The sequence below is a fragment of the Urocitellus parryii genome, chromosome 3, assembly GCF_045843805.1.
Source record: "Urocitellus parryii isolate mUroPar1 chromosome 3, mUroPar1.hap1, whole genome shotgun sequence".
Classification (NCBI taxonomy): domain Eukaryota; kingdom Metazoa; phylum Chordata; class Mammalia; order Rodentia; family Sciuridae; genus Urocitellus; species Urocitellus parryii.
The window spans coordinates 30160649-30177798 of record NC_135533.1 but is presented as its reverse complement, the minus strand read 5'-3'; the positions used below and the strand labels follow the sequence as shown (position 1 = coordinate 30177798).

At 36.9% G+C, this 17150-nt stretch overlaps 1 protein-coding gene across 1 annotated transcript; it reads right to left on the bottom strand.

The window, feature by feature from the left end:
* Positions 1-355: 355 nt before the first annotated feature.
* On the bottom strand, positions 356-17041 carry Gngt1 (G protein subunit gamma transducin 1). The gene is made up of 3 exons (XM_026391535.2): positions 16972-17041; positions 3067-3172; positions 356-484 (listed from the first exon to the last, which is right to left on the bottom strand). Exons 2-3 carry the CDS (start codon positions 3160-3162, stop codon positions 356-358), a joined length of 225 nt encoding a protein of 74 aa, XP_026247320.1. The 5' UTR covers positions 3163-3172; positions 16972-17041.
* Positions 17042-17150: the final 109 nt, after the last annotated feature.

Genomic DNA, 17150 nt, shown 5'->3' with positions numbered 1-17150 from the left:
TTGAGAAAAGCATGTCTAACTTGTTACATTTCAAAGTAGAATATTATGAGTATTGAAAGGAAAGTGAAGAAACAAAACATTTACTGTCTGCTCATAACTTCCAATAGTAAGAGATTAATTAAAAGACAATTGTAACTGTTTTTAAAGAAGATTCCATCAATATTTATTGTCAATTATGTATGAAATCCTGTGCTAACTTTCTTAAGAAAAACATAAAATCATCTGTTGTTAATCCCAGTTTTTATTAAAGTTTACATTTATAAATTTAAACATTCATGTGCATGTTTAATTATACATGAGAAAAAAATCACATTTTCTTTACAATTACAGATATTCTAAAGACTTTTTTTTTTCTTTATGAAATCACACAGCCTCCTTTGAGCTCTTTGAAGGGATTTTTGTCTTCTGGGATACCTTTAACTAGTGGATCTTCCCCAGATCTTTCTTCAACATAATCCCTTACTGCTTCACAACATTTGGACACCTTAAGAGGAAGGAGAAAGACAACTCATAAGGTATAAAACAGAATACTGTAGATTTTGAGAATTTATTTATTACAGTAAACTTTCACGTTGTATCTTTACAAATGATTCTTTCTGTTTTCTGCAGATGCATATGTGAGTTTTACATAGAAGAAGAAATAGCTGCCCCCAACTTGCCCTCCTGAATATTTACAGACACTGGCCACATTCCAGGGAAGGTTCCCAGCAGAACCTGCCTTCAGCTTCAAAGGAGACAAGATCCAGGGGTCGAACACAACTGGAGCACAAGTGAATATTAAATCTTCTTCCTCATTCCAAAAAGTGACTAGTAAAGGTAGAAGGGAATGAGTAATTTTAAATTCCAGGCTTATCACCTCCTGGATATGCAGAAATACACACGTATACTTACACTTTAAACTCGTCCACAAGGACTGACCATGAGCTCTGTGGGGTTGGGAACTTTGGCTGGTTTGTTTAATGCATCCCAGGTGTCCAGAGCAGAATGTGCATTCAGTTGGTGCTCAATAAATAAGTATGTACTGAGCTGAGTCACTCATGTTTATGAGTTTGCCCCAACTCACCTGTAACATTATTATCACAGCTTAATTAAAAAATAAAACAACAAAAACAACAACCAAAAAAAAAAACAAGCTTTAGTGTTTTTTGGACTCAGCCAGAAAGAAAGGAGAGAGGCAATGTTGTATACACATGTAACTACAAATGTGTGTAGTACTAGTTGGTAAGGGATCCACTTATTCATGCTTTTAGCTTCAATTTGTTTTGTTTTCAATTAATGTTATTTATGACGGTAACATTGAAATACTTCATTTTTGGAAGTTTACTCAGTGACCATTTCTTAAATTATTAAACAATTCATTGATTTTTTTTCAAGTAAAATCTTTATATCATATATATATTTATTTATATTGATATATGTGTATGTATGTGTGTGTGTGTCTGAATGTTTGTATCTCCCCAAATTTATATGTTGAAATCCTAAGCCTTGATGTGATAGTATTAGAAAATGGAGTTTTATGAGAGTGATTAGATCATGAAGGTAGAACCCTCATGAATGAGATTAGTGTCCTTATGAAAGAGACCCCAGAGAGCTACCTTGCCTCTTTGGCCAGGTAAAAACACAGAGAAAAGGAAAGATATTCATTGCAGTGTATGAACAGGGAGCAGGCCCTTGATCTTGGAATTACCATTGTTACAGAACTGTGAGAAATAAATTTCTGTTGTTTATGAGCCACCCAGTACATGATATTCTGTTCCAGCAGCTTCAATAGACTAAGACAAATGTGGATGTTTGTGTGTGAATATGTGTGTGTGGGGGGGGGAGGGGTTAGGTGTGTGTTTATCTCTAGAGCAAGAAGGAGAGAGAGAAAGTTCTTACAGTCTGATATTAAATCACTTTGACTTCAAATAGCTGGGAGATGTTGAGTAATGGAGAAAAAGAAACACCAAAACTTTATTTTCCTCAAATTAGAAAGATAAGAACTTTAAGTCTACGAGTATGTTTTCCAAGCTTTTGTGCTAGCTGTGGATTCAATTTTATCTTTTCATAAAAACATGTTTTGTGTGTTTGAAAGGGCAACAGGGGACTTTGAGGCAATTATAAGCATCAGATAAGCTAAAAACCTAATTTTGATTGGGACTAAGAATTTTGAGCAAGGTATGAAAAGAATATAAACCCCTTTGCACTTTGTCCTGATAAAACGATATATTCTTCAAAAATGTAAGATATGCTGCTATCATTTGTGGAGGAGTTTGAGTTCTGCTAACTTTCCTAAAATGAAGAAATCTAAAGTACAGATCTACATTTTCCAAGCTTTAGTCACTATTTGTTTGGTGGAGAATTAATTACGTTGCCATGTCTGCCCCTTCTAGTGGCAGAGAACTCTTGGTAACCATTTCCAAGAGCTCTCAGATGCTTTTGGAAGAAACCAGTGAGTTTTTGTGCCAGAACTCATCCTTAGTTGCAAAAGAAGAATAGAATGTACTCATTCATTACTGCCCAAGACAGTGCTGGAGAGGATGAGGTCATGATTTAAAGACTTCGACAACATCAAAATATTGCATGTAAAGAGAATTTAGAAAAGTACAAACAAAATGTCTACGTACATTGTTTCATTTTAATGCTTCACTAAAATGTAGTCTCTTTCCCCCTCTTTTCCTCTCTCCCTTCATCCTTCTCTTCTCGTGTTCCTTACTTCCTCTCTTCCTGCCTTCCTTTCTCCTTTCTCTCTCCTTCTTACTTTCTTTATTTTTAGCCACTCTTTTAAAATGTGAAAATGTTTTTTTAGCTTAGTGATCATACAAAAAACAGGTTAAGGAAGGGCTGATCTTGGCATAGGGACAATAGTTTTTCAACCCTTGACCTGGAGTCTAAATCAGAGACATAATCTTGGTGTTTAACTTTCTTAATCTCTAATGAATTTTTACATGAATAATTTATTTTTAAGCACATTGAGTCGCTTGGGTATATAATAGATGAACAGCAACAACAGTCAATGTTTTATAACCTGGGATTCCCAGAGCATCTCTTGCTTAAAATAAAATTCTATGGAGAGCTGCAACTTACCAGTACCCTTTCCAGTGCCAGTTCTTTCTTGAGTTGGTCAACCTCCATCTTCAATTTGTCCTTTTCCGACAGGTCCTCAATATTGATCACTGGCATCTTTTGCCTGCTGTAAAAATAGAGTGTTAACTCAAACAGCTGAATTTCTGGACTTCAATCCAGTCTTAGCTCTTCCCTCGGCTCTTAACTTACTAAGCAAACTGCTCTTGGTTTTTATTTTAAATTTCTTAAGACAGTGAATTTCTTGCGAGCTCTCTCTGAACAACTCTAGCACTGCACATTAGCCTTGGGGTTTCAAAGCTTCACTATAATCTTCACTAATATGATTAAAGCAAGCGTTTGACTCTCACACCTGCCAGTGGTTTGTAAGAGGTGTCAGTTTAGTTAGCATATAACCAAAAAATTTAAGTCTCCTCCTTTCCCCTGGTCTTTTGCACTTTGCAAACTTTGGGTTTTCAACCCTCAACTCTGGTGTCAAGCCCTCCACCCCATAATTTATACCATTTAACTCAGTTTGAGGTCATTTTGAGGACTACCCATTAATCCCCTAAATTGCTAGAGTATTTAATCTGGTATTAAAGGAAAAGTATCTAAAAAGTGTCAGTATAAATTTATTATAGGTAATGGACTGAAATGTGAACCAACAAAATAAAAATAGAGTAAACAAACAACCTTCTTTATCAGAAATAAACTAGTATATTACTTAAAAGTGTTTCTCCACACAATACCTGGAATTTGTATGTAGATGTTATAATGAATTGCATAATGCTGATGAGCAGATGTAACAGGTTAAAGAGAACACAGGGAGTCTGATCTACCAATGCACATCACATGAGAAGAACAGACTCTTCTGACTTGTTAGAGATCTCTTTTCCTCAATTAAACCAACACGTAATGGGGAAGATGCTTTCTAGCCTAGTACTCCAATGAAATTGCCTGGAAAGAATTTCATTGTAGCCAATGAATTCAATTTTTTTCCTTCTCTGGTCTTCTCTTTTTCTATTTTGTCTCTTTAGTTTAATTTTTATAAGGAAGTACTTTTTTGAAAGTACACATATTCAGATCATATGTCATTTCAGAGAACATGACATTGAATGTTTGCATGAAAATACTCTGCTAATAATATATAGGCAGTGAACTTATTTCCTTGTATTAATACAATGTTTTCATTTCCAGAACCTTTAAGGAAATATTGTTTCCCTTCCCAGTCTTATAATATTCTTTTACTCTTTAGGAAAGAGGTAGTTTAGGGTATTTGGGGGGTTAACTGTCATGCAGCAAAGGCCAGTAAAGACAGACAAGAATTCTCTTTGGGCACGGAGCCCAGTGTTTCATATATCATTGTGTTTTGGGTGTTATATTCTTAAGAAACAATCTGACAATAAAGAGATCATTTCTTCCTGTGCAATAATTGTCTGATATTTGACAGCCCATTCTCAAATTTATTCTTCCTTCTTACCCAATTTCAGGCTATGTATAAAACTTCATAAGTATTTCTGCTAGCTTTATCTGCTTATTTTGTCCTTTTTACAACTTTTCTCCACACTGAAAAACTTCTCATACTTCACACTTCAGTGTGTGTAAGAATTTCTTTGGTGTATAGTAAAAATAGTGTATTTTTTTTTCAGAATGTATTTTTAATTTCTTAATGAGAGCACATATCTCATTAAACATGAGCCCAATCAAAGAGCTTTTGACTTGGCAAATCTGGGACAATACTAAAGATTTATTTTTCTCTATTCCAGGAAGTTATACTACATGATGCCAAAAAAAAAAAAAAAAAAAAAAAAGTCTTTCACTTGCTAGCTGTGTGGCCTTGACCAAATTATCTAACCTGGCCATGCCTTGGTTTACTGGAAAATAGGAGCAATACTAGGTTGAAGTTTGTTTTGTTTTGTTTTTGTACTGGGCATTGAACCCAGGAGCACATTACCACTGAGCTACATCTTTATCCCTATTTATTTATTTATTTGTTTATTTTGAGACATGGTCTCCCAAGCTGCTGAGGTTTTTCATTAAATTGCTGAGTTTGGCCTCGAACTCCTGCCTCCAGAGTTACTGGGATTAGAGGTGTGTACTACCAGGCCCACCTTGAAGATATTCTATTCTTTAAAAAACAGAAACCTCTTTTCCAGGTTGAGGTACCCATCCTCTAGCAGCTACAGGTATTAATTGTCATGGGCAGACCTTCTGTGCAAGTTGGCTCTTGACTGACGGAAACAATTTCACCTGTAACACCTGGAAGACTATGTCCTTACCTATCCCTGAGGGTGATCTAAGTGTAGCAAATGGCTGGCTGAATCTAGCAGCTTTGGCCTTTGTTTCTTGGTTGAAAATCTTAGTTGTAGTTGAAAAATTACCAGAGTTCCAGAATTTCAGGATGATACTTGATTTTTGAAATTACATTTTTGACTAATTTCTGCCCCATCCATTTTTTCCTCACTTCTTCAGAGATTTCCCCCTGAGAGCTTACCCTCAGTAAGCCATCTGGGTAAGAATCCCTGTCTTAGACTTTGCTTCTAGGAAACCCAGTCTAAAATAGTGAACTGTTAGTAGAGAGGCCATACATTTCATAAGTTTGTGTCCTCACCACTACTTATGGTGTAGAGAAGAGAATCAGCAAGTGGTGGTAAGTTTACTTAGCATTTGTCATAAAATTCACCTAGATATAGAAAAATTTGCAAATTATCTGACTTCATGTATTAACAAGTAATGTCTCAACTCTAAAATGTGATTTACCATGTTTAATAACATATAATCTCATTTAAAAAAATCACTTCATTTTGAGGAAGACTCTAGGAAGCTCACAAAAATCGATGCCACAGTTCTTGTATTAAAAGAAAAAAAGAGTAGATCACAATTTTCACTCCTTCGAGGACACCCAGCCACACAAGGGATAACATCATACATTGTCTGCATGGAGATTCCTAATATTTACAGTTATATTAGAGTCAAGGGATCAAAGAATTCATATATAACTTTGTCTCCTTTACTCTCTTATCCTGTTTTTCAGATGAGGCAAACATGGCCTAGCATCTTTAAGTGTTCAACATCATCCATTAAGAGGCAGTAAAACTGAGCTTACCACACCAGGTATTTGATTTCTGTTTTGGGGTGTTTTCACTTCCAATGCACTTCTCTCAAATTAGTGTTACAGGAGAGGAATTGTTTTTCAAACAGTTCTACAGAATAACATACAAAATTCAGAGTTGGCAATAAATTGAACTAAATCCTACCCATTCCCTTGTTTTTTAAGCTTTCAGGTTAGTCCACTTCTCCATGGGAAGTCTTAAGAGGCGCTAGATAACATTACTGGCCCAACTACTAACCATCCTCAATCAACCCAAAGACCCATAGCCCAATAAGCCCACCCAGGGGGAAAACATACCCATTAAGAAGGAGACTTTGCCTTTTTACCTTTTCTTTCATCTTGCACTACCATTAGAGAATCCAAGGTGCTGAAAAAGCAAAGCAGAGAGGAGTGGGAGGAAGAATCTCAGAATTGTACTCCATTCATAGAAGTTCTCAATGGGAGCAATACTGCCCCCTACAGGAGATTTTTGAAAATAAGTCAGGTTATTTGTTGTGGTTTTTAATAGATTTTGTGGGTGTGAATGCTGGATGTCAGATATCTTGCATTTCCCAAGACCTTAATGCATAAGTTGAACTCTTCCAAAGCCAATATGACTGTCAAATATCATGTCAAACATCTACATAGTCAAAAATTTATATTATTTGACCTTAAATCTAACTTCATTTTAGATAAAAACATAAAATGTATTTCATGGTGTTATACACACTGAATTTTACAATAATGAAAATATTTACTAAATAGAGTAGAGATCATGCACCAATAATTATTTGCAGAAAGTTGTTTATGTTGTTTCCAGAAAATCATATCATTAACTGCCTACGTAGTTTGGTGTATGTGTCAGTTGGTATTCTTAGCTCTGTATCCTTGGTGATTCTACACATTAGAAGCATTTGACCACTTTTTTATATATACTCATGATGAATATTTTCATATTAAAACCGATTTTCATTCTTTATAATTTGCTGAATTTAAAAAAACTCCTTAATTACAATCCAAGCACCATACTGATGGTTTTAGATGGGCCACTATAAAATATTTCTTAAACAACCAGACTCTGGATGGATGAGATTTGTGATCATATAGCCCCAGAAGAGAGAGAGAGAGCTAGAACACACATTGTCTTGAATCTTCTTGGTCTTAATTATCAGGATGGGTTCTTACTAGCCAAATATGGCCAACAATATCTGTCTAAAGGATTGCCAAGTGGGCAGTTTCTCATAAAGAAATGGAAGCTAAACAGCATAGTTCATTATGCACTTTCTGTAAACACATAATATTTTTAATGCAAACAACCTCCATACATTAATTTTCTTTTTAAAAAAGTTCATATTTACCAAATGTAGAAAAGAAAAGCAGATGCACTTAGCAATGCAATCAAGTCATGGTGGCTATTGACAGAGGCCTGGGGCTTCCTTTGCTCCATCAGCATTAGTGGTTTCTTTTTTCAAAATTCATTTTGAACATTTTGGGAGGATAGAATTATATAAAGTGGGTTAAGGGTCTCTAATATCTTTCGAAGTTTCCATTACGTTTCTTGTGAATTTATTTTAGAATTAACATGAACTAGAATAAGGTTCAAAGGCTGCCTGTTTTCTGTTTTTAAGTGTGCATCCAAAAAAAACCTGATAAATAAAATATTTAACTTATGAGGGCCTAGATTAAGGACAAGTCATTCAAGTTAGTGCTCAAAATTCCTTTGTTTTATACAGAGGATTAATCACCAGTTCCTTGAAATAGAAATGTTGCCTGCATATTCCAAATATTATCTAATTTGTAAACATTCAGTTTGACACAATTTTTTCAGAAAAAAATCCACTATATTAAATTTGAAATCATATGTATGTAACTTACCTTACACTATTCTTTTTCATCCTAATATTTTACTTAGGACTATAAAAGATTAACAGCTAACATTTTGTTCATTCATCCCACAAATATGTAGTGAGCATCTCTTATGTGCTAGACACAATTCTAGATGGGTTGGCAGTAGGAGAGGGGGAATAAAAACAAAAAAAATTATTCTAGTGAGGAAGAAAAACAATGACAATATACAAAAGTAAATTATACCTAATTTAAATTGGAATAACTGCTAAGGAAACATGTAAATCAAGAAAAGAGTAAGAATAGGAGTGTCAGAAATGTTTTAACTAAAGAGGCAGGAGGATTTCAAGTTCAAAGTCAGCCTCAGTAACTTAGAGAGGCCCTAAGTAACTTAGTGAATGAGATGGTGTCTCAAAATAAAGAATACATAAGGGCTGGGATATGGCTCAGTGGTTGAGTGCCCCTGGGTTTAATCCCTGGTAGAAAAAAAAAAATGTTTCAACTACAGAAAGTGGTCATGGAGGCCATTCTGAGACAATGCTCAGACCCATGGGAGTGGGCTATGCAGGTATCTAAGGGATGATCATCCCAGGGCAAGCAGGGCAGCATCGAGCAGGCGTGAATCTGAGGAGCCTAGTGACTACAGGGGAGAGCAGTGCAGGAAATCAGGGCCCATGGAGTTTTCACAGGCAACTGTGAAGATGTGCTGTATTCTGAGTGACTTAGGGAACATTAAGGACCTTTCAGTAATAGGGTGACATTATCTGTCACATATTTTGGCAGGGTCATTCTGGCAGCTATTTGGAGATTAGATCATAGGGAGCCGAGGGTGGCAGGGAGCAGCAATTGCAGTAACTGAGGTAAGATAGGATGATAGGTAAAACCAGAATGTTAGAAATGGATTTGGGGACAGCTGGCAAGATCCTAGATATATTTTGAAAGTAAATACAATAGGATGTACTGACAGAACAAATGCTGAGTTAAAAAAAAAAAAAAAAGGTGGGGATGGGAATGAATCTGATTTTTTTTTTTTCTTTGCCTGAGAAACAAAGAAGAGTTTTGCTATTTCCTGAGATCAGAAAGTCCTGGAACACCAAGTTTGAGAAAACTGTTAGCCATTCTTTTCAACAGGCAGTTCTTGAAGGGGAGAAACATGAAAATGGATGAGGACACTCAGGATAAGATCATCCCAAGCCACTCTAAAAGGAGAGAGATGAGATGATATTAACAAACAGTGAGTTTGTGTCCCAAGGATTAAGTGAGATGCTTTAATTATTAGCTTATGATATTTGTGCCCTTACCATCTGCCAGTCACTTTGCTGAATGTTCACATGCCATGCATGTATATCCGGGTATGTTTTCACTTTTCTTTCTGTGTTTCTGTCTGGGCTGATCAAATGATAGCAGCTAACACTATTTGTTATTCAGTAAATATTTACCAAGTAATTACCAGGGACCAAGCACTGTTTTGATTCCTATGGGGTTGAAGCAGTAAACAAAATCAACTTTCTTAGCTCCTGTTGTCTCCTCAGCTCCTCAGGAGACAGATATGGAGATCAGGAGATGAGAATTTGGTACAGGGATAAGGGCTAAGGGGGGCGGGGAATGGCTCACACCAAGGTCTGAGGTGGGAACAAGCTGATTGAACTAGGAGATTGGAAAATACAGTGGAACTTGTACACAGTAAAATCAAATAAGAGTGAATTAAGGGAGACAATATAGGATCACAAAGAGCCTGGCAAATCATGGTGAGGAATAAACTGAGAAGCTATTGAAGAGCTGTGATTTTATATTAAAGGAATAGGAAATTGTGATGTGGTGTGTGATGTATAAAAATTACTCTGATTGCTTTGTAGGGGTTGAGTGGGAAACAAGTGAAACGAGAGTTTCAGTAAGAACCTAATCTAGTGATCCCTTAAGAAGCTGATAGATTTAAATTACGATGGTTATTTGCCACGGTTATAAAAGAAACATGCAGATTAAAAATATGATTTGGAACTAGAAATGATGGGAACATTAAGGGATTTGGTGAAGATAGGATGGAGGTGTAAAGAGTAATTCCAGAATTTTTGCCTTGAGAATCTTAGTATCTAAGTATCATTTATCAGAAAAGAGGAAATGGGGATTTATAATCAAGACTTCAGCTCAGGAAATATAATGCTGGAGATATTAGACATCCAAGTGGAGATGTTAAGAAGAAATTAATATTTGGAATTCAGAAGAGAGGAGAGATCAAAGATGACACACAATTTTATGTTTATGTAAATATACGAGTGTGTGCAGTTGACAGTTTTAGTTTTTTGAAATCACATAAAAAGAAGAGTACATTTAGAGGAAAGTTCTAAAGGGTGAGCTTTGAGTCATCCCAATTTTTAATGTTCAGCCAGAGGAAAAGGACAGATAAATTGAGAAATTGTAGCAAATCAGTAGAGGAAAACCCCTTGGCCATTATTCTGGGTCCTTTCTCTTCTTGTCCATTCAAGGGCTTCATTCACCTTATTTCTACAAAATCAGCTCTGCCCCTCTCTAACCTGTAAGCACTCACCCCCAGGTTTTAAGAGTTTCCATGTGTAATGCTCTCTCTGATGTATTTTCAATCTAAACTTAAAGTTTCATGACTCCATGTCCCTTTTCCATTAGAGCTTTGTTTCACTCCTTGCTTTTCCACCAAACTTAATGAAAATTGTTCTTGTCACTATCCACCTCCACTTTCTTATCTGCTCTTTCTCCCACTTTCTCTTCTAATTAAACTTCCATATGGGGAAGAGAAAGAACAGGAAGTGCCTCAAGGGCAACGATTGATATGTTGCCACATCTTACTGGACCGCTGAGTCCCTGTACACCCTTGCAAAGCAGCTGTCACTAAGAACACCCAAGAACACATATCCATCTACATTTGTCCAACTTATCACTCAAGATTAGCGATTTCAAATTCTTCCTCATTCCTGAAATGTTTTCCTCTTAGTCTTCTTGATACCCCATGAAGGGGTTGGTCTCTGGCCAGAGTATTACTTCCATTGTGAGAGAAAGGAAGATTGGGAATACAGGAGATTCATTTGGCCAGCAGGAATAACTCACACTTCCCTGGTTGGGAGTTATGTGCGGTCCAGGCCAGCATATGCAACTTTCTCCTGGTACCAAAGTCTCAGTTAAACTGGTTTTCCCCTCAACTAACAGGTAATGGTGAGAGTCTTAGGAGATATATGTCACTTTCAAACTGCATCTGCTGTCTCCTCTACCCCTTATGGCAGCTTGGTCCTCTTGCTTGATTTAAGTTACAAAAGCTTTTCCATATAAAGCTGGAACAAATAGACATTTGAAGGGCATATGGTACTTCAGTCATTAATGCATAACTAATGTCAGATTTTGGCTCTCCTATAAAAATGAAAATATTTTTTGTAAGAAAAAGGTGTCTCTACATTTGAAAGGTCAAGGTCTATTAATTTATGCTAAATATAACCCTGAAAATGAGGACTTCTGTGATTAGCTCTCTCAATCCTCTAATCTGATTATCAATTTTTGGCAGATGTTCCTCTTAGAGCACCATGGCAATGTATTTGCATTGTAGCTGTCTGTTTTCTCTCAAATGAATTGTAAACTTCATGTTTGGTTAAAAATGAAATCTGAGATATGGCTATCCAGGTATTGAACCAGGGTCCTAAACACTTTATACAGGTTGAGCAACCCTAATCCCCAAAGCCAAAATCCAAAATGCTTCAAAATACAAAACTTTTTGAGCATTTACATGATATCACAAGTGGAAAATTTCATAACTGACCTCATGTGATTGATTACAGTCAAAATGCAAATGAACTAAAAATATTATATAAAATTGCCTTATAGCTATGCAATAAGGTGTATACCAAACATAAATGAATCTGTGTTTAGACTTGGGTCCCATCTCCAATACGTTTGTGTATGCAAAATTCCAAAGTAAGAAAAATCCCAAATTCAAAACACTCATTGTCTCAAGCATTTTGGATGAGGACTATTCAGCCTGTATGTAGTAAGCCTGACTTCATCTTTTGGAAATATGAAAGAAAAGGATGTGCCTACAGTGAGTGAGACCAGGGGTCAGGACTCAGATTGCTTGTGCTGGCTATGTAGCTTGGGGAAAGTCAAGTGTTCATCTGAAGCTTTGGTTAACTTACTATAGAGTAAGGAGAATAAAGAATTGTCCTCAAGTGGTTATGGTGGGGGACATACTGAACTGAGGAAGGCAAAGTATAATGCAAGCTCTCAATAAACATTATGGTGCTCCTTACTATTGTTATTGCTGTTGAGCTTCCCGTAAGTAGGGAGAAATTTTTCTTACTCCATTCTTGACCTGCCACTGTCTAGTAGCTTGGCCAGCCAGACTGCAGTTTTAAGTAGACAATGAGGCTGTGCTTATGTGGAAGATCTTGGATAAAATGGTTCAAAATTGGTCCCAACTTTCTGGGTGTCATACACAATTAAAAATTTGTCCCATTAAGTGAGAGAAAAGATGGTCTACATCATGAGTAGGCATTTGAAGGAACATATACCCAGGAAACAGAGAAAAGAGGTTTCTATCATTTTGTTTCTCTACAGAAGGCAATATTCTGCCAGAGCTATAGCAGCTAAAATGACCAACCAAATCACCTATCTGATTAGAGTATGAGTCTCTGCATGCCATGGACATAGAAGATGTAGTGTAGTGTCAGGTATTTTTTTGTTGTTGTTGTTTGTTTGTTTTTTTTTAAAGAGAGAGTGAGAGAGGGAGAGAGAGAGAGAGAGAGGGAGAGAGAGAGAGAGAATTTTTTAATATTTATTTTTTTAGTTTTCGGTGGATACAACATCTTTGTTGGTATGTGGTGCTGAGGATCGAACCCGGACCGCAAGCATGCCAGGCGAGCGCGCTACCGCTTGAGCCACATCCCCAGCCCCTCAGGTATGTTGGTACACATTTAATTTATTTTGAATTGATCTTTGCATACTTCCTCTTATATGAGCCCATAGACTATGGAACATATTTTTAATGTTGTAATAAAAACACTATATTGTGAACAGGTTGTATACAGTTCATTTGTTTATCCTACTATGCTATGAAACCCCTAGTGTGTTTATCTTTGTCTCCCAAATATATAGCACAAAGACTGGAACATTTTAATTATTTAACCAAATTATTTTTTATATAGGTGAATGAATGAATAATGACAGTCAGAAGTACATTATATCTTCCATTTTCTCTTTTTCTCTAGAGGGAACAGGAATGGTAAACATTCATCATACCGACTATCCTATCCTTTGGTGTGGCTTCTTTATTACACAATACACTCAAATACACGCTATGTCTGACAGAGGGTGCATTAGAGTCAACACTTCTGACTGGGCCCAATTGGTTAGAAAAATGCCTAGTTGGTGAAGGAGTTGCCCAAACTTTAACAAAACCCTCCTGACTGTTTCTCTCTCAGAGGAGATTAACTGCATCTCTTAGCAGATGTGTGATCTCCTCCTTAGTGTCAGCTAGATTCATTTCAGGTTTTATTTTGATAGGGCTTAGACTAGCAGGCAGCAAGAACTGTCTGTTTATTAAGGGGTTGCCAATGTTACTCCTTCAATGACTGTTATATAATATGTATCCCCAAATCACTGGGTTCAGTTAATTTTCATCATTAGCTCCTATACCAGACATACCATATCTCCCTAAGGTGTCTGCAGAGAGAAAAACCATCTGCTTCAGTCCTTTCCATAAATTCTTCATCGCCTAAAAAACTTGTGGGGATCTCAGAGGACAGGGCATCTTACTGAAGCTTGGAAATTCTAGGGGCCAGTATGATCCAGATTAACCTCAGATTCATTCTTCTGGGGGCCAAAGAGGATGGGAGAGAGATCAGGGTAAAAGAATCCAACATGCAGAGGTACTCCTGACTCACTGTGGCTGACATGCTTTTAATTCTGGCTCTTCACATTCTCCTCTAAGGTCTTGGTACAGTAGGAAGAGCTTGGATCTGGGTGTGTTAGAATGATTATAGGAACAGAACCAAGAACTATGGGTTCTGGTTTCAACTCTGCTCACAATTGCATTAAGTAAACATGACCAGATATTTTGTCATCCTAGGTTCAATTTATACAGATGTAAAATGAACACAATTAATTTTTTTTTTTTTTTAGCATTTGGCATCCACACTATAAGAACTCCATACCTTTAATTTTATCATATTTCAAACTATTTCAAGCTTCTCTCTTTAGTCATCACCACTGTAACTGTTACTGGGTATGGTACTGATAAGTCAATCTGGATGACTGTTTTCCCCAGTTCCCTCCCAGTATGGCATTTCCTGTTGACTCTGGACAAAGGAAATATTCCCCTTAGGCTTGTGGCAACCTTTTGGTCTAGATACGCATGTAAGGACATGGAGAGACGTGACATCCCTCTGAAAGTCATGGGAGTCACTTTGCTCCTCCCATACGGCCCCTCCTGTAAATTCAGTGATGTTAGAGTAATCCCCCAGAGAAATTTAGATTCCCTGTACACTGGAAGATGTCTTTTTTCATGGATACAAAAATACTCAGTGTTCCTCCTAAACAGAGTAATTTCCTTAGTGTCAACCTGGCTTGAACAGTCCCAACCTTCTAACTATCACTCTTGTTCAATTCTCCTTCCTCCTATGGTAGACAAAGAGGCATTAAAGATGCACCTTGTTTCACACAGAAAAAGGAAAGAATATAAATTTCTAAAGTGCCTCTCGGAGTACTGAGTACAACCTGTGTCGATCCACTACACCGAAGAAGAAGCATGAGGCCTGCTTTGTCCTACTCCTGCTCCTGATCCATGAGTCACACCATAGCTCACAGTGGACTCAGTATTCTGCTCTGACTGAGAGCACCTGGAAACTTATTATCTTGAAAGAAACTATCACAAAATGGTGTCTGGTTGGTGTGACCCCTTCTGGGTACAGGGGTGGCTTCCAAGCTTCACCAAGAAGAGCCTATGGGAGCAAGGCCACAGGTTTCGGACCTATAAGTCCAGTTCAACTTGCTCTGTTTCCTAATTAGAATCAATGTACCATCTATAAACTGTGCCAGGCTTCTCAATGGGAAATGGAATAGGGAATGATTTGGATGACTCTATGCCATGGTGTAAGGAAATGAATGTCTTTTTGGATACTTAAGCACTTTCCATTTAATCCTCATAACATGTCTGTGTGGTAGAGTGATTAATAATGCCTTTTCTTTTTTTAATCAGAGAATGAAACTGAAGCTCTAAGAGTTTAACTTGTTCATAAGAGCAAGGAATAAAATCCACGTGTCCTCTGACTCCCAAGTCTATCTCTCCAATACAACATGTAATTTCCCAAAATATTTGCTGTGATTCAAAAGGCTTATTTTTTTTTAAAAAAATATGAGTAGTAGATGATAAAAAAATTTCCAGTAGCTGAGAACAAAGAAGAGAAATAAATGTCATTAGTCAATACCAAGTAACAACTCTTGATTCAGTATCAATCTTTGAATTTTATTTATGTCTGTTTTGGAGATATGTTTTGTTATATTCAGAACAATGGGAATAAGTAAGCTTGAAGCTAACTTTTCTTCTGAATATGATCCTGGATAAATGTTTGCTAAAATCTCCCTCCACTAATAGTATTTGGAAGGTATTAGGAGGTCCTAATCTTGTCCTTCCCAAACTGTCTGCCTCAGTGGATGATGCTCTGGTGACTCTGGAGAATTGACTATATCCATCTCTACCCGACTCTGTTATTCACTGATAACTGCAGTGGCCTTTGGAATTGGTCATAATGAGAGCATTACACCATGGAAACTATACAAACTTCCCTTTCCCTGCTCCTTGAGAGTTTGTAGTTAGGCATTTACTCTTATAGATCTGACCATCATTCTTTATCAAAGATATCTGGTAATCAAAACTGACAGTATTTCCAGAACAGGTTACTATTTTGAGGAATATGATTCTACAGTATGATGTCAGGGCTATTGAAAACTGACACAAAGGACATGATGTGCAAAATATCCCAGACTACGGACCAAACTATGAGCAAGTTTTCAGGGGTTTCCAGAAACTTGGAAGATGACTTCTTTCAACTCCCTTCAGTATCTCCAGGGAAAGTCAGGAATAATTGTTAACTAGAGAATGTCAAATAAAAAGAGGAAAAGGGGAGGAAGGGAAGACATATTTCTCAAGAGAAACCTTTAAACTACCCTCCTAAAATATCTTCAGCATTTCATCTATCATCTCAATATGGATTTTATATAAAAAAGTAACAAACTTTTAACAGATGTACTGACCTAAGGCAATAACTGGGAGGGGCTGATCTGGTCAATTTCTCAGGATCCTTCAAGAAGACCTCTCTGAACTTGTATGCTCCTTTCCCAAAAGCATATAGCTATTACTCTTATACAAAAGGCTGATGGGGATGTAAAACAATGCAACCATTTCAGAAAATTGTGTGTGGCAGTTTCTAATATTTGTAAGTATTCAATTCAAGAGTAATAAAAATTGCATATCCACACATTTACTTCACAGCCCCAAACTAGAAAAACAGTACATTTGTTGTATATAATCAACAACAGGATATTCGTGGTATAGTCTCATATTGGATTAAAATGAATGAATCATTGACACAATGACAAGGGTGTATTTCAAAAATAATAGTTGAGCAAGAGTAATGCAAATGGTACATACTTTATGATTCCATTTCTATGAAATTCAAGATCAGGCAAAACTAATATATGACGACAGAAATCAGAAATGGTTGCTCCTGGCCTGGGGATGGAAGGATTGACTCTGGGAAAGGTATGAGAGAACTTTCTGAGATGAGAGAAATATTCTAATTCTTGTTTGAAGTTGTGGATATACAGTTGTGAAAATCCAAACACTTAAGATACATTCTGAGCATTTTCTTAAATGTAAATTAGAATTCAATCGAAATACCGATGTAAGCACATTGAAATTATGAATCCAATCTACAGAGTCCATTGTCCCTCTCTGGTCAGACCCGTGGCTAATGACTCACACTTTCTCTCAGCCTTTCTCAGACGTGCACTCCAAGCTCCGGAGATGAGAGGTGGATTCGAGGCTTCCAGGATGCTGTGCTGCAAATTGGGAATATTGAGCAATCAGTCACAGGTCATTTCCCTTTGGCTTTCCGACTTCGCTCCACGCACTCTGGTCATCCCCTCTGGCTGCAGGAGA